This window comes from Erythrolamprus reginae, chromosome 6, assembly GCF_031021105.1.
Source record: "Erythrolamprus reginae isolate rEryReg1 chromosome 6, rEryReg1.hap1, whole genome shotgun sequence".
Taxonomy (NCBI): Eukaryota; Metazoa; Chordata; class Lepidosauria; order Squamata; family Dipsadidae; genus Erythrolamprus; species Erythrolamprus reginae.
This window is the reverse complement of record NC_091955.1, coordinates 12,726,492-12,748,428: the sequence shown is the minus strand read 5'-3', so window position 1 is coordinate 12,748,428 and position 21,937 is coordinate 12,726,492. Positions and strand designations below refer to the sequence as shown.

Genomic DNA, 21,937 nt, shown 5'->3' with positions numbered 1-21,937 from the left:
GGCCTTTCCGGCGAGGACGCTGTAACTGCCGGCGCTTCGCCGGCGCTGCCAAACCCTCCGGGCTCCCTTCTCGCTCTCTCCCCGCCCGGGTGCTTCTGCTCCAGCCTGGCGGGGCGGAGCTGGCTGAGGGCCGCCCAGGGTTGCGCTCCGCCCGGCCTTCCAGCTTGTCTCTCTCTCCCCCCTCCGGAGCCCGCTCAGGCCGGCGACCTTCGGCAGGAGCGGGCGGTGAGGGTGAGGCGAGGCCAGGAGGCCGGGCGAGGCGCGCGCTGAGAGCCCCGGCCGCGGCGGGTGAGTGGGTGGCGTCGGGGCGCGCTTGGGCGGGCCGGCGCCCTGAGGTGACTCCGAGGGATGCGGACCGGCGGGAGGCCCCGGCGGGAAAAGCTGCCTCAGTCCCCGCGGCGGTGGTGAGCAGGTCCTCGGGAGGGAGGAGGGTCGTCCCTCCGGCCCCTTGTGTGGGGAAGCCGGGCGGCTCGGCTATCTTTGGCTCCTTCCTTCCCTCTTGTCCCGCTCTGGTATAAAAGGTGGTCCTCGGCTTACGACCCACCTTTGAGCCCCAAAGTTATGCGGCTGAGACAGACTTTGGTTCAGTGAGGGGTTTTTTTTAAAGTGCCCCGTTCTGCAACCTCTCCCGCTAGAGTTTTCTAAGGGAATCCTTGCGGTTTGTTAAGTTAGGAGCGAATTGGATTTTCCCATTGACTTGGCTTGAGCAATTGTTAAATTAGAATAGAATAGAATAAGTAATAGAGAATAGACTAGAAGAATAGAAGAGAATAGGAAAGAGAGGATTGTATATTATAGAATAGAATGAGGAATAGAAGAATAGACTAGAAGAATAGAATAGAATAAGGAATAGAAGAATAGAATAGAATAAGGAATAGAGAATAGAATAGAATAAGGAATAGAATAAGGAAAAGAGAATAGAATAGAATAAGGAATAGAATAAGGAATATAGAATAGAATAGAATAAGGAATAGAGAATAGAATAGAATAAGGAATAGAGAATAGAATAGAATAAGGAATAGAGAATAGAACAGAATAAGGAATAGAGAATAAAATAGAATAAGGAATAGACAATAGAATAGAATAAGGAATAGAATAAGGAATGGACAATAGAATAGAAGAATAAAATAGAGAATAGAAAAATAGAATAGAATAGAATAGGGAATAGAGAATAGAATAGAATTCTTTGTTAGCCAAGTGTGATGGGACGCACAAGGAGTTTGTCATTGGTGCATATGCACTCAATGTACATTAAAGAAAAGATGCGTTTGTCAAGAATTAGGAGGTACAACACTCAATGGTTGTCACAGGGTACAAATAAGCAATCAAGAAACAATATTAATGTAAATTGTAAGGATACAAGCAACAAGTTACAGCCATACAGTCATAAGTGGGAGGAAATGGGTGATAGGAACCATGAGAAAACTAATAGTAATAATAATGTAGTCTTAGTGAATAGTTTGACAGTGTTGAGGGAAATATTTGTTTAGTAGAGTGATGGCATTCGGGGAAAAACTCTTCTTGTGTCTAGTTGTCTTGGTGTGCAGTGCTCTACAGCAACGTTTTGAAGGTAGGAGTTAAAACAATTTATATCCAGGATGCGAGGGGTCTGTAAATATTTTCATGGCCCTCTTTTTGTCTCGTACTGTTAGTACAGTAACATGGTTGTTAAATGAATCTGGCTTCCCCATTGGCTGCTTGCCAGAAGGTCCCAAAAGATCCCAGGATCCTGAGTTCATCAGAAATATGAATCAATTGGCATATGTTTGAATTTTGATCAGGTGGCCACGGGGATGCTGCCACTGTCGGAAGCATGAAAAATGGCCACAGGTCGCTTTCATTCTTTGAACTTTGAACAGTCACTAAATGAACTGTTGTAAACCAAGGATTCGCTCCGATTCAAAGGAACAGGGTGGTTTGACACAAGGGTTTCTGGACGCAGAACCCTGAACTGGATTGGCAAAGAAGCCATTACAATGGGCTGTATCCCCTAGGATGAGCCCAGCTTTCTCCCACCACAACACACACTGTCATACACACTTTAATAATAAACCTCCAGAAGGAGCAGAAAGGAGGGAACTATCAAGCAATAGCACTTATATTTATATTGATTTAGCAATAGAAATAGCATTTAGACTTATACACTGCTTCATAGTGCTTTTACAGCTTTCTCTAAGCAGTTTACAGAATCAGCAGATTGCCCCCAACAATCTGGGTCCTCATTTTATCCACCTCAAAAGGATGGAAGGCTGAATCAACCTTGAGCCGGTGGTGAGATTTGAACTGCTGAACTACAGCTAGCAGTTAGCTGAAGTAGCCTGCAGTTCTGCACTCTAACCACTGTGCCACCCCGGCTCTTTTATTTATTACCTAAATTTATTTATTTATTTAGTGTATGATTGTGTAGTATCGATTATTTTTAAGGTAAGGGGTTTTAGTTGCAGTTTTTAATTATTAGATTTGTATCTGTATTGTTCCATTGTTGTTGTGAGCCGCCCCGAGTCTTTGGAGAGGGGCGGCATACAAGTCTAATAAATAATAATAATGATAATGATAATGATAATGATAATAATAATTGTGGAGAAAAAGAAATCCCAGGAGACAGCTGAATTGAGGAGAAGCAGCTAGAGAAATTAGTGAAATACGAAGATCTAAAAATTGAGCTGCATCGACTCTGGCATAAGCCCATGAAAGTGGTCCCAGTGGTACTTGGCACGCTGGGCGCAGTGCCAAAGGATCTCAGCGGACATTTGAAAACCATCGGAATTGACAAAATCTCCATCTGTCAATTGCAAAAGGCCGCTTTACTGGGATTGGCAAACATAATTTGCCGGTACATCATGCAGTCCTAGGTGCTTGGGAAGCTCCCGGCTGGTGATAAAATACGAAATCTAGCATAGTGATCTCATTTGCTGTGTTGTATTGACATAATAATAATAATAATAATAATAATAATAATAATAATAATAATAATAATAACAACAACAACAACAACAACAATAATAATTGTTATTGTTATTGTTGTTGTTATTATTATTATTATTATTATGTCAATACAACACAGCAAATGAGATCACTATGCTGGATTTCGTATTTCATCACCAGTTGGGAGCTTCCCAAGCACCTAGGACTGCATGATGTAGCGTCGAATTATTATTATTATTATTATTATTATTATTATTATTATTATTATTATTACTACTACTATTATTATTAGGTTAGTTTTTTATTTATTTATTTTACCGCTTCCCAATATTTTATAGCCCTCTCTAAGCGGTTTACAGAGTCAGCCTACTGCCCTCAACAATCTGGGATCCTCATTTTACTGATCTCGGAAGGGTCAACTTTGAGCTGGTCTATGGCTTCTTCCAATCGGCTGAGTCCCAAAGTCAATGGGGACCCTCCCCTTTCTTTCAAAAGTTCTTCTTTCAACTGCCCCACCCCACCCCCACATCCCCGTCAACAAGCAGGGACGTCTGCAAAGAGAGGGCGGGTCAAGAAAATGGCTGCTATCTGGTGCTAAGCAGGCGGGGGTAGCTACTTACTGCCGCTGTCAGTGCGATGCGTGCGCAGCTTTGGATCGCCGGCGTGCACACATGCACCTCCCACCGAGATTTTGCTTCTGCACATGCGCAGGAACAAAAAACTTGGGAAAGGATGCGCACATGTGTGAGATTTGGTAATTTCATTTGCTTCTGTGCATGCGCAGAAGCAAAAAAAAGGCTGAAATCTCAAGTGCGTGCGCGTCCCTTCGTGAGATTTTGCTTCCTGTGCATGTGCAGAGGCAAAATCTCGCTGGGATGTGCATGTGTGCATGCTAGACACGCGGAGCTTTGCGTGTAGCTCCATTTCCGCTACCGGTGCGCAATGCGGTGCATACCACGTAGCAACCCAATACTGGTGCCAAAGCAACTTCTACCAGGTATTTTCTACTCCAGATTAGAAGCAACTGGCGTTTAATTTTATTTATTTATTTATTCATTCATTCATTCATTCATTCATTCATTCATTCATTTGTCCAATACACAAATACATAGGAAGAAAAATAGACATGTAGTAATATATATAAGGGTAGAGTAAACTTAGAGGAGAGGATATATGAAAGAAAGAAAATATATATGATAAGTGAGAGAAAGGAAAGACAATTGGACAGGGGACGAAAGGCACACCAGTGCACTTATGTACGCCCCTTAGAGCCAGAGCTGCACCCCCTGTTTCTTCCCCCCCATCCCCAACTGTGGGGAATCTTCTCCCCACTCCCTCCTTTGACAAAGTCAACCAGATGGAGCAAGGAAAGGCGGAACTTGGTTTCCTTTTTCTTTTTCTGGTAATTAGGTGAAACTGTCAAGGGTTTGGGGGACTTTCCACATCTAGGTTGAGGGACAAGAAATAGGTCATTGTGATTGGACCCATTTACTCAGCTGTAAACCAGAGTTTATAGACTGCATTACATCCATCCAAACAAATTAAGCCTGGTTTAAGCTCAATGTGTAAACCCAGCTTTTGTTTCGACTCAGGAATGATTATCTTCTTTTTTCTTTGCTTTGAAATCTTAGTTTTTCTATTGCCTCCAGAGCTTTGCCAGAGACCCAGTGGCAGCTGTCCTTGGTCGAAAGAAACAAGTAACAACTCTCCAGTTGCTGATTCAGTTTTTGGAAACTCCCTTTCCTTATAAGGTAGGTAAAAGGTAGTTTGCCAAAAGGACACAATGATGATATGTCAGCAGTTGAAGGGTCAACGTATGACAGTCTCAAAATGGGTGAACAGTGCAGTCAGGCGGTAGGGAAAGCAAGTAGGATGCTTGGCTGCATAGCTAGAGGTATAACAAGCAGGAAGAGGGAGATTATGATTCCGCTATATAGAATGCTGGTGAGACCACATTTGGAATACTGTGTTCAGTTCTGGAGACCTCACCTACAAAAAGATATTGACAAAATTGAACGGGTCCAAAGACGGGCTACAAGAATGGTGGAAGGTCTTAAGCATAAAACGTATCAGGAAAGACTTCATAAACTCAATCTGTATAGTCTGGAGGACAGAAGGAAAAGGGGGGACATGATCAAAACATTTCAATATATTAAAGGGTTAAATAAGGTCCAGGAGGGAAGTGTTTTTAATAGGAAAGTGAACACAAGAACAAGGGGACACAATCTGAAGTTAGTTGGGGGAATGATCAAAGGCAACATGAGAAAATATTATTTTACTGAAAGAGTAGTAGATCCTTGGAACAAACTTCCAGCAGACATGGTAGATAAATCCACAGTAACTGAATTTAAACATGCCTGGGATAAACATATATCCATTGTAAGATAAAATACAGAAAATAGTATAAGGGCAGACTAGATGGACCATGAGGTCTTTTTCTGCCGTCAGACTTCTATGTTTCTATGTTTCTATGTTTCCCCAAAGCACATGAGGGCCGGACATAACGGAAGCACCGCTAAATAATCAAAGTATTAGGAACATGAGTTACATGTCTATTAACTATAGGGTGTAATGTGAATAGATACACTCAGGAAAAGACTGTGAAGGGAGAAAAGGAAGTAGAGAAAGAAGAGAAGAAGGTGAGAGGAGGGAAGTAAGGAAGTGGGAGAGAAGGAGAAAATGTAGAGAGAAGAGAGGGAGATAGAGGAGGAGAGTGATATGATATAAGGGAGGAAACAGGCAGGTAAATTAATGTATAAAAGGTGCAAATTAAAATATTGGTTCATGTACTATTAAATAGAAATATACTGCAAAAAAAAAAATCAAGGGAACACTCAAAGAACACATCCTAGATCTGAATGAATGAAATATTCTCATTGAATACTTTGTTCTGTACAAAGTTGAATGTGTACAATATCATGTGAAATTGATTGTCAATCAGTGTTGTTTCCTAAGTGGACAGTTTGATTTCACAGAAGTTTGATTTACTTGGAGTTCTATTGTGTTGTTTAAGTGTTCTCTTTATTTTTTTGAACAGTGTATATAACTATGTGTATTTTGTTAAGAATTAAGGTATATGTATGAATGCATTGTGGAGAAAAACAATAAGAACTTTATTTAAAAATAGACGTAACGGAGGGAAACTTATCAAAGAGGCATCAAACCTAAACGAGGAGAAATTTCCTTTTCTTTCCCAGTTTATTTTTATTTTATTAAAAAAGTTAAAATACAGAGCACAAAGAAAAAACAAAACGAATATTTAAAAAGTGCATTAAAAATAAATACCTATACACATATTATTCCTCCAGTTGAATGTAGATCAATATATTACAACAATATTAGTATCACTCCCCTTGTGAAACAGACCCCCAAAATTTTAAACCTCTAATACTACTTTTATTTGGAAATTATTAACCTGTCATCTATCTACTATATTAATGAAAAAATAGTTAACAGGAAGAACAGTAATAATAAAAAAGACAAGATTAAAATTTCAAAACCTCCTTTTAACAAACTGTTATTATAATCAACTTGTAGAAAATTTACCATAGCTTCTTAACTATCCAAAATCTTCCCAGTAATTAACACTGATTCATCCTGATTTAAATATTTATGTTTACTTCTTAATAGCATCTCTTAATAATTGTTGTCTGATTAAATATAATAAGTCCAATTTCCAAAACCATCCTGTTTTCCCCAAAAAAGTTCAGGTGACATTGTTTTCCGCTTAAGTGTGACAAATGTCCTTCGAAAAAGATCAGTTTATCACTTGGATAACTTTCTGTTTATATTTTTTTGTTTGTTTATTTGTTTATTAGCATTGAAAGGGACCTTTCAGGTCATCTAGTCCAACCCCCTGTTCAAGCAGGAATCCTACACCACCCCAGTCAGATGGCAGTCAAATCTGCTCTTAAATATGTCGAGTGTTGGGGTGTTCACAACCTCTGCTGGCAGGCCGTTCCATTGGTTGATCGCTCTCACCATCAGAAAGTTCTTCCTTATTTCCAGGTTGAATCTCTCCTTGGCCAGGTTCCATCCGTTGCTCCTGGTCTTGCCCTATGATGACTTGGAAAATAGTGTAACCCCCCTCCTTTCCGTGGCATCCCCTCAAGTACCTGTATACTGCTATCATGTCCCCCCCAGGCCCTATTTTTTGCTAAACTATCCATGCCCAGTTCCAGCAACCTCTCTTCATATGTCTTGGTTTCTAAACCCTTTATCATTTCGGTTGCTCTCTTCTGCACCTTTTCCAGAGTTTCTATGTCATTTTTGTAACGAGGTGACCAGAATTGAATGCAGTACTCCAGGTGTGGTCTGACTAGGGCATTATATAGTGGTATTAGTACTTCCCTAGTCTTGGAGTGTATCCCTCTGTTGATGCATCTTAAGATCCTGGTGGCTTTTTTAGCCACTGCTGCGCATTGCTGGCTCATATTCCGCATTCCGTAAAATGCTGAAGACCCACTTTTGTCGCCAGGCGTGGGGATAATGATCGTCTTTCCCCCTTTTTTATTATGTTTTTGGTCTTACTGTATGATAGATTAGGTTGAATTTGTATGACTGCATAGTTAGGGGTTTTATTATGTTATTAATACCTTCTTAAATGAATTTAATTTATTATTATTAGATTTGTAATGTATTGTATTACTATTAGGCTGTGAACCACCTCGAGTCTTCGGAGAGGGGCGGCATACAAATCTAATAAACTATATTTATCCATCAAGACTCCGAGATCTCTTTCACAGTCACTACTGCTAAGTGTGGTTCCTTCCAGTTTGTATGTGTGTCTTGGGCTTTTCTTGCTTAAGTGTAGGACTTTGCTTTTCTCAACATTGAAAATCATTTTCAATGATTTTGGACCCACAGTGTTAATCTGTTGAAACCTTTCTGTATTTTGGGCCTATCCTCTATAACATGTGGACTTCAATTCCCAGAATTCCTGAGCTAGCAAGATTGGCTCAGGAATTCTGGGAGTTGAAGTCCACAAGTTATAGAAGAGCCAACTTTGCCTACACCTGCTCTAAGGGTGTTGGCTACCCCCAGTTGTTGTATAAGAAAGCAGGCTTGAGATTCAGGCAGGTGTATGGAGTTAACACAGTTAATTCTGCGTCCATATTTCTTCCGAGAAAAATCTACAGTCCTAGGCTGCATCAACAAAGGTCACACAAAATGTTACTACCATTCTATACTGCACTGGTAAAAACCAGACTTGGAATACTACATCTGATTTTGGTCACTGAATGCAAAAAATATATTGAGATTAGAAAGAGTGCAGAAAAGAGCAGAAAAGATGATTATCTACGGAGAGGGGCGGCATACAAATCTAATAAATAATAATAATGATAATTATGGATCTGGAAGCAAAACTGTACGATGAATGGTTGCGGGAATGGGGAATGCCTAGTTTAGCAAAGAGAAGAACCCAAGGTGACATAATAGCAGTGTTCAAATATTTGAAGACTATGAAGAAGAAAAATATTTGATGAGCCGTCACAGAGAAGAGTGAGTTGACCTATTCTTTAAAGCACCTGAGAATAGGAGAAAAAGTAACAGGTAGAAGATCATTAAAAAGAATTAAGGAGAAATATTCTGCCAGTAAGAATAACACTGGGGAACAGCCCTTTCCTTATCTTAAATCTGTGACTTGTTTTCAACTAACCTGACCTCTGGATCCTAAAATAACCACAGTTTTTGTCTATCCCATCAACTTTTTTAAAGCTACAGGATACCCTCAAAAGTCATACAAATTGTGCATATAAAGGAAAGTAAAGTAAAAACTTATCAAATATGCTATTTACAAAGAATAATTTTATTCATACAAAGGCTATAATAGTCACTGCAAGTTAAGTTGTGTTCATACAAATAGTTGTTGTTTTTTAATCGAATGGTAATTATACATATTAAGGTTAAAGTTTTTTCTTATAGCTTTTTCTGCAGTGTTTAATCTGTGGACATTCTCCCTTTTCTGGGAAATTATTTATTTATTTATTTATTTATTAGATTTGTATGCCGCCCCTCTCCGTAGACTCCATAGATGGCTATGTAAAAAATGTAATTTGATGCTCCTGTTGTCTAATTAACTACAGTAGGCCCTCACCTATCGCTGGTGTTACATTCCAGACCTGGCCGCGATAGGTGAAATCCGCGATGGGGAATTTATCGACTGATAGTACTTATTTAAGTATTTATATTGTAATTGTTTGGTAAGTTTTCATTGTTTTAAGTGTTTATAAACCCTTCCCACACAGTATTTATTTTAGATACAGTATTTAAATACAGTATTTACAATTTTAGATTTTTATTTTTTTTTGAAAAACCTGCCGATCGAGTTCGGCGAGCTGTTTAAATCTGCCGATCGACTTCCTCAGAAATCCGCGATGAAGTGAAGCCGCAGTAGGTGAAGCGCGGTATAGCGAGGGACTACTGTATATTATATATATAAGATGCATAGAAAAGACTTGACGTGGTAGAAGAAAACTAACTACAGTTTTGAAACCAGCATGCCTAATTAACTATATTAAAAAAGCTCAAAAATCAAACTCAACAGAAATTGTGTTACAAATTGTTCCCCAGCCAGTGTAATGAATGATTGCAATGGCTTTCCTCTGGAAGTTTGCAGATGTTCCACCACTGCAGATGTCATGGCATGGGGGACTCCTATTTGAGAGGGGTTGGACTAGAAGACCTCCAAGGTCCCTTCCACCTCTCTTATTCCACGTTCTAAGACTGCAAAATCAAGTTCAGCTCGTTGCGCTGCAAATCCTAAAATGACCACAAGATGCTGGAAACAGTTTTCTTTTTAAAAAAATAAATTTTAAAATTGATTTTTCTTTAGACAAACAACACAAACAACATTGAACATTTAAAGGAGCTGCAGTTGCTCCGCTAGTCATAGAAGTCTAACTAATACAAAAAGAAAAAAGTCTCACTGTAATCAGATCCATACAGAAAAACAATTACAGTGATCCCTCGATTTTCGCGATCTCGATCTTCGCGAAACGCTACACCACGATTTTTCAGAAAATATTAATTAAAAAATACTCCACGGTTTTTTTTGCTATACCATGGTTTTTCCCACCCGATGACATCATACGTCATCACCAAGAGTCACTTCTCTGTCTCTTTCTTTCTTTCCTGTCATTCTCTGCTTCAATCATTTTCTCATTTCTCTTTTTTTCTCCCCTTTTTTCTATCATTTCTCTCTCTCTTCCTTCCACTCTTCTCTCTCTCTCTTTCTTCCTCTTTCTCACTGTCTTCCTTCCTTTCTCATCTTTCTTTCTCTCTCTCTTTCTCTATCTTGCTTCTTCCTCTCTCACACTCTCTTCCTCCCTCTCTCATCTCTTTCTTTCCTTCTCTCTCTTTCTCTATCTCTCCCCCTCTTGCTCTCGAGCGGCAAACGGCGGGCGGGCGGGCGGGTGAACGGACGAACGAGCGGCGGGCGGGCGAACGGACAAGCGACGAACGAGCGGCGGGCGGGCGAAAGGACGAGCGGCGGGCGGGCGGGCGAACGGACGAACGAGCGGCGGGCGAACGGACAAGCGGTGAGATGTTTACTGTATTTTATTTATTTAGATGTTTATCTAATACAGTATTACTTGCACTTATCTAATATTAGTCGCTCCCCGGCTCCACCATCTGCGCATGCGCGGCCATTGAAAAAGGGCGCGCATGCGCAGATGGTGTTTTTACTTCCACAACACTATATCGCGAAAAATCGATTATCGCGAGAGGTCTTGGAACGTAACCCTAGCGATACTCGAGGGATCACTGTAATAATATTCTACGTCTATGTTTCCATTTTGATATTATGATTCATTTAGTTAAAATCAATTCTAATATCAATATAGTACTAAAATAGAACATTCAATTTTATATTTTCATTTTAATAAAATAATTAAACTAATTCAAGCCAATTAATTAAACGCAAAAAGCTTATACTTAAAATTTCTTAAAATGCTGCAACACTATATAATTATACACTTTAAAATCTACTTCTTTATATCTAATTTAACAATATAATAAAGTATTTTAAAATCAGTTACTCATTCTAAAAAACCTTGTCCTTTAAGTTTCTTAATATAAAACTATCCTTGAAATTTCAATATATCATTTATTTAGTTTCATAAATCCAAATGTTTTAAAATTTGTTCATATTTTATTAAAACTCTAAGTTCTAAGATTGAAAAATCAAGTTCAGCTCGTTGGGCTGCAAATCCTAAAACGACCACAGGATGCTGGAAACAGTTTTCTTTGTATTACCGGTAAGTAATTCTGAATGTTGCAGTTGCCCTCTCCTGGTTGGAAAAAAATGAACATTCTGGCAACATTGTGCAAGGCTTGGTTATAATAAACATTAAATAATACTATCGATATTTTTGTTACATGACCAGAAGATGAGATTAAATAGCTCTGAATTCAAAGTGCAGATTAAAGAAGTGGTGGAATGTAGATATCTCCACTGAAAAACAGAATCATAGAAACATAGAAGACTGACGGCAGAAAAAGACCTCATGGTCCATCTAGTCTGCCCTTATACTATTTCCTGTATTTTATCTTACAATGGATATATGTTTATCCCAGGCATGTTTAAATTCAGTTACTGTGGATTTATCAACCTCATCTGCTGGAAGTTTGTTCCAAGGATCTACTACTCTTTCAGTAAAATAATATTTTCTCATGTTGCTTTTGATCTTTCCCCCAACTAACTTCAGCTTGTGTCCCCTTGTTCTTGTGTTCACTTTCCTATTAAAACACTTCCCTCCTGAACCTTATTTAACCCTTTAACATATTTAAATGTTTCGATCATGTCCCCCCTTTTCCTTCTGTCCTCCAGACTGTACAGATTGAGTTCATAAAGTCTTTCCTGATACGTTTTATGCTTAAGACCTTCCACCATTCTTGTAGCCCATCTTTAGACCCGTTCAATTTTGTCAATATCTTTTTGTAGGTGAGGTCTCCAGAACTGAACACAGTATTCCAAATGTGGTCTCACCAGCGCTTTATATAAGGGGATCACAATCTCCCTCTTCCTGCTTGTTATACCTCTAGCTATGCAGCCATAGCATTGGATTGAAGATTACATTTTGACATCAAATTAATTTAACCCAATTTGAAATACATTGAAATTCAGAGACTTTTCTGAGTAATAATCCACTATTGTTAGCTTCTTTGACAGTGTGAAGCCTCGCACAGTGCTCTGGAATCGGTCTGTGTCAGGGGTACTTTTGTAGGATGTGCGTGTGTGTCAAAATCTGCAAGTTGGCATATGTAGTGATGCACAGATCAGGTATTTTGAAAGAAAGGGGAGTTTTCAGTTTGGCAGGCTGCTGAAAAGAGCTATGACCAAGGAGAGGTTCCTCCTGCAAGGCTGTCCAAATCGCTTTGCCTTGGGTTTTATTGAACTACGTTTTTAATCAATTAATCTTGTCAGTTGGTGTAGCTGCTCATTAAAAAACTCCCGACTCCATGCATTCTTACTTCACAGGAAAGGGAGGCAGAAAATGGAGCCCTCAAAGAAGACGACATTTAAAAGTGAGCAAAAATCAAGGTAAATAAATGAATAAAAAGTTAAACTTGATAATAGGCATCCTGGGAGTAGGGTAGGGTAAAATTAAAATAGGAAGTTTCACATAGTATTTGTTTCTCCAGCAAAATTTTTCCCAATCTTAGTTTCCTTCCTTCCTTCCTTCCTTCCTTCCTTCCTTCCTTCCTTCCTTCCTTCCTTCCTCACTCCCTTCCTCATAATTATTTTGCAATGTGACTTTTTGCTCCCATAAGGAGATTATATATTTTAAATCTTTGACATAATCGAGTTACTGTCTAGAGACATAGCAGTTGTGATCGAAAACAGAATTTTAGTGAAATTCTCTTTTAGGAAATTTTTGAAAAGCCTCGTACGGAAGCAGCCCCAAGAACTCCTGCTAGTCATCGGAACCGGAGTGAGTGCTGCGGTTGCACCAGGAATTCCAGCCTTGTGTTCATGGAGGAGTTGCATTGAAGCGGTCATTGAAGCAGCTGACCAGCTAGAAGTGTTACATCCTGGAGACGTGGCTGATTTCCGCCTAAAAGTGTCCAAAGATCGAGATTTGCTTGTGGTTGCGCACGACTTAATCCGAAAGATGTCTCCGGTGAGCATATCTCAGATAAGGATCTGAAGTTTGTTTTTTGGTTTGTTTATTTATTTATTTGTTTGTTCATTCATTCATTCATTCATTCAGCCGCAAACATTGAGGAAACTTTGTTCTAAGATATACATCATTCCATTTCCCTGAAGCTAATAACCTTTCCTTCCGCAGCGCACTGGCGATGCTAAGCCCAACTTTTTCCAGGACTGTTTAATGGAAGTCTTTGACAACTTGGATCACCACATTCACCACCCGGCTGTCCTCCTGTCCATCCTCCAACTGATGGAACAGGGCACTATGGTGCTTACCACTAATTATGACAACTTACTTGAAATCTTTGGGCAGCAGCAGCATAAAGCTATGGAGTCACTTGACCTGAAAGATAAAGACAAGGTAGGGTGTCCCCGATAGATACAGGTGCGAGCTTCTGTTTGAAAATGTGAAAGGTTCAGTCCCCATCATTCATCGAAATGGATAAGAAACCTCAGGAGAAATGTACAAAAAAGGTAAAAATGTGCATCACAGTAACGGCTGCCAATTTTACCTTTTTTTGATGGTACCCTGTGGTCACCTGGTGTTTTAGACAGAACTTTCACATGGAGAAAAGCTAGCTTGTGTTCTTTGCCGTATTCCCCTTTTCCCTACAGCAATGGTCTCCAATCTTCCAGTTTGGTGGCCCATTATGGGGTGGGTGGGTGGTGGTGGTGGTGGTGATTGATTGATTGATTGATTCATTCATTCATTCAAATTTTAAATTTTAAGCAACTTGAAGATCCACGTTTTGGAGATGGTTCAGTTACCATATTTTTCAGAGTATAAGACGCACCTGAGTATAAGACGCACCTTAGTTTTTGGGGAGGAAAATAGAGGGGAAAAAATCTGCCTATCAGATATTCCCCTAGCATCCCTACTCTGGTCAGCTTCAGCACATTTATTTTATCCCCTGGACTCTCCTCAGGTTCTCCAGTGGGCAAAAGGACTCCTCAGATACAGTGTCCTTCATATTCATGGTTTGTACACCGACCCCTGCGGAATGGTGCTGGATCCCTCAGGATATCGGGAAGTGACCCAAGACCCTGAAGTGATGGTATGTGGATCCAAAGGCTGGACACAAGCTTTTTTTTGTTGAGGAGCTGGGGTGGCGCAATGGTTCGAATGAAGTATTTCAGGCTAACTCTGCCGTTTGCCGACCAGCTCAAAGTTGACTTTCATCCTTCCGAGATCAATAAAATGAGATTGTTGCAGGCAATATGCTGATGTAAAACTCTTAAAGCACTTATTATTATTATTATTATTATTATTATTATTATTATTATTATTATTATTATTATTAATTGGGTATGCTGCCCCTCTCCGGAGACTCGGGGCGGCTAACAGCAATAATAAGACAGTATACAATAATAATCCAATACAAAAATCGATTAAAAAACCCATTAATATAAAAACCAACCATACATACAGACATACCATGCATAAAATTGTAAACGCCTAGGGGGAAAGAGTATCTCATTTCCCCCATGCCTGACGACAGAGGTGGGTTTTAAGTAGCTTATGAAAGGCAAGGAGGGTGGGGGCAATTCTAATCTCTGGGGGGAGTTGGTTCCAGAGGGCCGGGGCCGCCACAGAAAAGGCTCTTCCCCTGGATCCCACTAAGCAACGTTGTTTAGTTGACTGGACCCGGAGAAGACCTACTCTGTGGAACCTAACTGGTTGCTGGGATTCGTGCAGCAGAAGGTAGTCCCTGAGATAATCTGGTCCGGTGCAATGAAGGGCTTTATAGGTCATAACCAACACTTTGAATTGTGACCAGAAACTGATTGGCAACCAATGCAGACTGCGGAGTGTTGGTGTAACATGGGCATACCTGGGAAAGCCCATGATAGCTCTCGCAGCTGCATTCTGCACGATCTGAAGTTTCCGAACACTCTTCAAAGGTAGCCCCATATAGTACATAAGCCCAAATGCTAATGCTCTTGCTTATTGTTATTATTGAACCATGCAGACTTCTAGATTAGCAGTGCCTCAAAGATACCCTGAGAAGAATTGGATATAGATGATGGACTGCATTTATACATCCTCTTAGGACAATGATCCATTTAGACACAACCAAATCGGGCCATGATAACTCAAAGCTTTATGTCAGGGGTGTCAAACCTCGATTTGAAGGCCACATCAGGGTTGTGTTTGACCATGGTTGGGTGTCCATGTGGGCATGGACATGGTGGGTGTGACAGCTCGTTGTCACTTGCTTTGGGGACCCCTGTAATGGGGCTGGGGGAGGGGGATCCACTTATGCTAGTAGTTTGTTTTGCTAGCGCTCTTCAGTGATGGGCTCCTACAGGTATGGTCAGATATGCAATACTGGTAGAAAAAAATTGAAATTTTTTCTTTTTTTTTCCTTCTGGGCTTTGCAGTGGTCAGCTATGAGCTGGAACGCTAAATTGTGCTCACCGCTGCGGCTCCTAAGTGCGGGGCCAGTGCAATTTTGCTTCTGCACCTGTGGAGGTAGCAAAATCGCGCACGAAGCCATAGGTGTGCCTGAGGGTTTTTTTGTTCCGCGCATGCCGAAATACGGGTGCACCTGCAGCCCCATGCACGATTTTGTTATCTGCACAGGTGCAGAAGAAAAATCGCGCTGGCCCCGCAAGCACTTATGAGCCGCGGCGGCAAGCGCAATTTAATGTTCCAGCTCATAGCCCACCACTGGGGCTCTGGGTATGTTTTTTCTATCGCAGTAAATGAGGTTGAATGCGTATAATTTTAGAAGAGCTTTGCATGTGTGTGTGTGTGTGCATACACATACAGTTTATATAGTAGATAATGTATATTTTGTGTCCCTGTGTGTAAGATGTATGTACACATATGGTATATATACATAGAATTAAACAGTATATTTTGGATGTTCAGTAATAGTAAGTAGACAGGGAAATTGTTATCTCTTTGAGGCGAGAAGAGGCCAGGTACCCTAACCCAAACCCTTGATGTGAGTGATGTCATGTTGGCCACCTTTAAGCCAGTTACATGACCTTTAAGCCACCCCCCCAGGTCACATGATCGTCAAGCCATTCCCACTTGGTCACATGGCCGGCAAGCCACAGCCACAAAATAAGCCACACCCACAGTGTGGTAGTAAATTTTTTTGCAGCCCTTCACTGGCGTTCTGCCAGCGAAAATGAAACTTGGCGGTGCCCCTATGTTCCATTTTCAGCTGTGACGGCCTCTTGCAGCCCTGTGCCAATGAAAAGGCCCTGCCAAACTCCATTTTCGCTGGCAGAGGCACCGCAGGGATCTTCGCAAAGGTCTTTCCTTTTGCCCAGGTTTGCCTGGTGCGCCAGTTGCGGCCCTATTTGGACCGGGAGTCATTGCTCACAGTCACTCATGCCCTCATCACCTCGAGGCTCGACTACTGTAACGCTCTCTACATGGGGCTACCTCTGAAAACTGTTCGGAAACTTCAGATCGTGCAGAATGCAGCTGCGAGAGCAATTATGGGCCTCTCTAAGTATGCCCATATTACTCCAGCACTCTGCAGTCTGCATTGGTTGCCGATCAGTTTCCGGTCACAATTCAAAGTGTTGGTTATGACCTATAAAGCCCTTCATGGCACTGGACCAGAATATCTTCGGGACCGCCTTCTGCCGTGCGAATCCCAGCGACCAGTTAGGTCCCACAGAGTCGGCCTTCTTCGGGTCCCGTCGACTAAACAATGTCGTCTGGCGGGACCCAGGGGAAGAGCCTTCTCTGTGGTGGCTCCGACCCTCTGGAACCAGCTCCCCCGAGATTAGGATTGCCCCCACCCTCCTTGCCTTTCGTAAACTCCTTAAAACCCACCTTTGCCATCAGGCATGGGGGAATTGAGATACTCTTTCCCCCTAGGCCCATGTTGTTTTGCTGTTTGATTGAGTGTGTGCTTGTTTTTTATATATATTGGGATTGTTTTATGAATTTCTTAACTTAAAATTGTAATTGGATTGGTGGGCACTGGATTTGTCACTATGTACTGTTTTTTTGCTATTGTTGTGAGCCGCCCCGTCTGCGGAGAGGGGCGGCATATAAATCCAATAAATCTAATCTAATCTTTCCAGCCTAAGATTATGTCTTGCACTTTTCCAACTTACGTCAAATGAGGTCAGCGTCCAAACAGTTCACGAACCAAACATTTAATTTCATAACTTGGTTTTGTTTTGTTTGTCTGTTTGTTTTTAAATAGGAAGCACTACAGAACCTATACCGGAGGAAATCTTTTTTGTTTGTAGGCTGCGGGGAGACCCTGCGCGATCAAATCTTTCAAGCTCTCTTCCTGTACACGGTTAAAAACAAAGTGGAACTAGAACATTACATGTTGGTGCGGAAAGAAAACGAAGACCAGTTCTTTAAATTGCAGGCCGATATGCTCGCGCATGGCATAAAAGTCGTATCTTACGGGGACTGCTTTGAACATTTCCCAGGCTATCTCCAGGATCTCACGGCACAGATCTGCAAAGAAAGGAGTCCAGGTGTTGTATGGAAAGGTCTCGTGGTTGCCATTCTGCATGCTTGTACTCCTTTAAAATACTTTTTAACCTTAACCTTTAATTTTGAGATGGAGCTCATCAGGTAGCTTATTTGATTGACTGCCTATTGTTGCCAGGGCAGCAGAAGGTGGTGGTTATTGCTTTTTATTGTTTTTAAGATTGGGTTTTTATTTTTGTAAGCCGCCTGGAGTCATCGAGAGCGAGTTGGGTGTCTGTATACATTTTCTCAAATAAAATGTTCTTAAATAAATAAAATTGACACAAAATTCCTTATAAAATAGGTATGCCATGTATCTACGCAGCTCCTCTACTTAATTGTCAACTTAGAAATTAGTTTTTCAACTAATAATAATAACAGTTGGAAGGGACCTTGGAGGTCTTCTAGTCCAACTCCCTGCTTAGGCAGGAAACCCTACAGTACTGCAGACAGATGGTTATCCAACATCTGCTTAAAAACTTCCAGTGTTGGGGCATTCACAACTTCTGAGAAGCTGTTCCACTGATCAACCGTTCTGACTGTCAGGAAATTTCTCCTTAATTCTAAGTTACTTCTCTCCTTGTTTAGTTTCCACCCATTTCTTCTTGTTCTACCCTTAGGTGCTTTGGAGAATAGGTTGACTCCTTCTTCTTTGTGGCAACCCCTTTGTGGCAATGTTGATGATAATATCAATGCCTGATTTTAAAGTGAAGACGCAATGGGTACAATAGACAAGGATTTGATTACACTGTTGCTGCCACCATCGTGATTCTTTTGAGCAAATCTTCTTTGATTCACACACCATAAACACACCCAAGTCAGCCATTCTGTGGTTAGAATGTACCGAAAGTGTAACACGTCTCTATTATTTCGAAATGTTGTCTAGGGTCAAAGTATATATTGCAGTACATTATTTCTATATGTTTAAATAGTTTCGGAAGGGAAGGGAAGGGAAGGGAGAGGAAGAGGGAAGGGAGGGAGGGAGGAAGGAAGGAAGGAAGGAAGGAAGGAAGGAATTTTATTGTTCCAAATTTATTGTTCCAAGTGTGTCTCTTCAATGACTTTGGGGTCCTTGGTGCTCTCTGAGATTTGTTGATCTCAGTTTGAGAGCAAACCCCACTCTCTTCCAGCACTGATGCTGTTATCTAATATGGTAATTAAATGTCTGTAAGAAAATAATCAAGCTCAAGAGAGCACCAAGGACCCTGTAGTTCAACCCGAACTACAAACATTCAATCAGCTTCTGTGCCTTTCTTTATTATGGGAAGTGTTACTACAATAAAACAGAATTAAGTTGTTAATGAAACTGAAAACACAAGACGTATATAAGGTTTATTGTTAAATTTAAAAATTTGCTTAGAGCAGTGATGGTGAAGCTTTTTTTCCTCGGGTGCCAAGAGTATGCACGCATACTACAGCACATGTGCGAGTGCCCACATCCATAATACCTGGGGGAGGGCGAAAACAGCTTCCCCTACCCCCTGGAGGCCGGAAACAGCCTGTTTCCCAACTTCTGTTGGGCCCAGTAGGCTCGTGTTTTTATTTATTTATTTATTATTTAGATTTGTATGCCGCCCCTCTCCAAAGACTCCAAAGGCTTCCCTGGAGCTGGGGGAAGGTGAAAACGCCGTCCCCCATCTCCTCGGAGGCTCTCTAGAGGCAAAAACGCCCTCCCAGAGCCTCTGTGTGAGCCAAAAATCAGCTGGCCGGCACACACATGGAGGTTGGAGCTGAGCTAGTGCAACAGATCTTGTGCCAGCAGATATGGCTCCACGTGCCACCTGTTGCACCCATGCCATAGGTTCACCATCACTGGCCTAGAAGCATGTTGTAAACAATTGTACTCAGGTTAATTCATTGCTTAATTTTCTTCTTTTTTTTCCAGATGCAGACAGGGTGGATAGCACAACACTTTGGGGTAAAGTATAGTCTCCCACACATTTCTTCAAATTTTAAAAGGCTAATTCTGTTCTCCAAATAGGATCCCCATATGGTATGGCTCCGCATGGCACCCGCGCCATAGGCTCACCATCAATGGCCAATCTCAATAGAGCCAGAATGAAAATGAAGCCAGTATTTTCATAAAAACCATGAATGTTGTTGCACATATGATGTTGATGACATTTGCATCTCGCAGGGCCATCGTGTGCAGATTGCACAAAAAGGAGGTTAGGAGAGAGTGGGAACGACCGATCCAAGAAGGCTAAACACCCGAAGGATGGTAATTATATCATTCCCAATTCTTTTTATTTTGAAGATGACATTCATTAGCATTTCTCACAGCAACACTTCCCTTAATAGAGGTCATAATAATGGGGTGAGAAATATCGGAGTAATTTAGCCATCTGTGCAATGCTGTTAATGAGCTTGGTGTTTGATGGGTCCAATATTTAATTATATATATATTGAGGTGGGAACTGCAGAGTTGGGTGCATCCCTGCAGTTTCATGCAAATTTATTTATTTATTTATTAAATTTGTATGCCGCCCCTCTCTGTAGACTCAGGGTGGCTCACAGCAGTAATGGAAAAACAATATACAATACAAATCTAATAATTAAAACTAAAATGTTAAAATATCAGCATTGGAGACAACAGGGAACTCTGGGGGTGTCATCATAGATCAAGATCTTGAATGAGATTTGTTCACACTTATCTTCTGACATGTCAGGAAGAGACAGAACTATTGCACAACAATGTCAAACTGAAGGAATGGATACTCTGTGTGTGTGTGTGTGTGTGTGTGTGTGTGTATACCAGGGTGTCCAGCAAACCTGGAAAACAGGGAAATCGGAATTATCAGGGAAATCAGCGGTTCGGGAAATATCAGGGAATTATCTGAGAATTAGTGAAAAAAACAGAATAAATCGGGGGGGGAAACCAAACTGTATTAAAATGTTTAAAACTCAGAGAAAAATCATGTTAAAAAAAATACCCGGATTGCGCTGCCTGGCAGAGCCGAGAAAAATCAACATAATTGTGGCAACAACTTGCTTCCTCAGCTACCGATATTTCTCCACGGCTCAACCGTTTGGTACAACGTCCTCTACGACCACGCCTTGACTAGATTGCAAATTACAGGGAAGTGTCAGGGAAATGTTAGGGAATTTCAAAATGCTTTCCCCCTGGACACCCTGGTGTACAGAGAGAGAAAAAAAATCACATTTAAAAAAAATGTAAGTAGTGAATGATTGTTTTGAAAGTCCCATTAACTCTTTTTTAGATTTTGCAATTCTCTGCCGGAATTGCATAATGTTGACCGACTTACTGATTGTTCTATTTGGCTTTTGGGTCATTTTGCAACTGACCTCTTTCCTCCCTTTTGTAAATCATGAGTGGTGCGAATTGCTTCCTGCTACGCTTTGTACAAAAAAAGAGAGAAAATAATGCACTGGGCTTCGGGCTGAGGGGTGCTGTTAAGGGGAGAGGAGACATTTTCAAGACTTCGATGTTATTCATCCCCCAAAACAGCCCTTATTGCAGAGTTAGTCAGGGGATAGAATGAATTTTGAGCCCTGCACATCTAATTCACTCAATTTGGCTTGGCTTGACTGAGATCACTCCTGTCTCCTATGGTTATGCATGATAAAACTATTTTAAATCATGTGGGCCGAGATGGACAAAACTGACTTTTATGTTCTTTTAAACAGACCCTGGTGAAGATGGTGTCCTTCTGTGACCATATCAGACCATTCTTCAAGGAACACCTCCTTACTTTGGCCATTTGCATCTGCTGAGAGTCATATAATGGACAGGTGTAGACTTCTAACAAAGTCTGCTTGGGAAGGGGCATCCTTATAAATATCACATCCAATATTTCAAATGTCATTGAGGAAGAGCAGATTTTTAAATATCTCAGGGATGAAGTCTTGGAGAAGAGGGAGCTATGGCCCATGAAATGGCATTTAGCTTTTAACGTTGGACTCCTCTCATCTTATTTCAATCCATGCACTGTAAGTTTAAGCACAGGAAGGGCTACGCAGCACCTGGGTAGAGGAAAAAAGGCACACAATTGTGAGTACATTCCATGTGTCTTTTTCCTAGATAGTCCTCAGGCAGGCAGTTGCAAAAGATCAGTGGCTAAATGCTAGTCGTGTTTCTGAATTTTAGTAACTTGAAGACGTGTAGGCTTCAAATCCCAGAATTCTTCAGTTAGCACGGTGGGAGCAATTAGGGGAGTTAAAGTCCCCATACTGTATCTTAAAGTTGCCATGTAACTAATGTAACAAAGTTTATAAATTTTGTAAGTTCTTGAAGAAAAAAAAATATGAGAAAATGTATGCGTGTTAATTTCTTTGTATTTGAATAAATAAATTCATATCTAAATAAGAGATATTCTGTTGTCATCTATTAGTTGGGGGAAAGACCAAAAGCAACATGAGAAAATATTATTTTACTG

The 21,937-nt window shown here is 40.9% G+C and overlaps 1 protein-coding gene across 7 annotated transcripts; it reads left to right on the top strand.

Annotated features, from left to right (window-relative positions):
- On the top strand, positions 1-21,867 carry FAM118A (family with sequence similarity 118 member A). Of its 7 annotated transcripts, none has more exons than XM_070755274.1 (10): positions 1-288; positions 4,575-4,676; positions 12,410-12,472; positions 12,800-13,052; positions 13,221-13,442; positions 14,008-14,136; positions 17,260-17,545; positions 19,426-19,458; positions 19,678-19,761; positions 21,189-21,867. In XM_070755274.1, exons 3-10 carry the CDS (start codon positions 12,426-12,428, stop codon positions 21,215-21,217), a joined length of 1,083 nt encoding a protein of 360 aa, XP_070611375.1. In that variant the 5' UTR covers positions 1-288; positions 4,575-4,676; positions 12,410-12,425; the 3' UTR covers positions 21,218-21,867. The 7 variants fall into 7 exon arrangements, with proteins under 7 accessions (XP_070611375.1, XP_070611377.1, XP_070611372.1 ...); XM_070755276.1 differs by having other exon boundaries at positions 80-288; positions 4,586-4,676; XM_070755271.1 differs by having other exon boundaries at positions 106-288; positions 17,260-17,560.
- Positions 21,868-21,937: the final 70 nt, after the last annotated feature.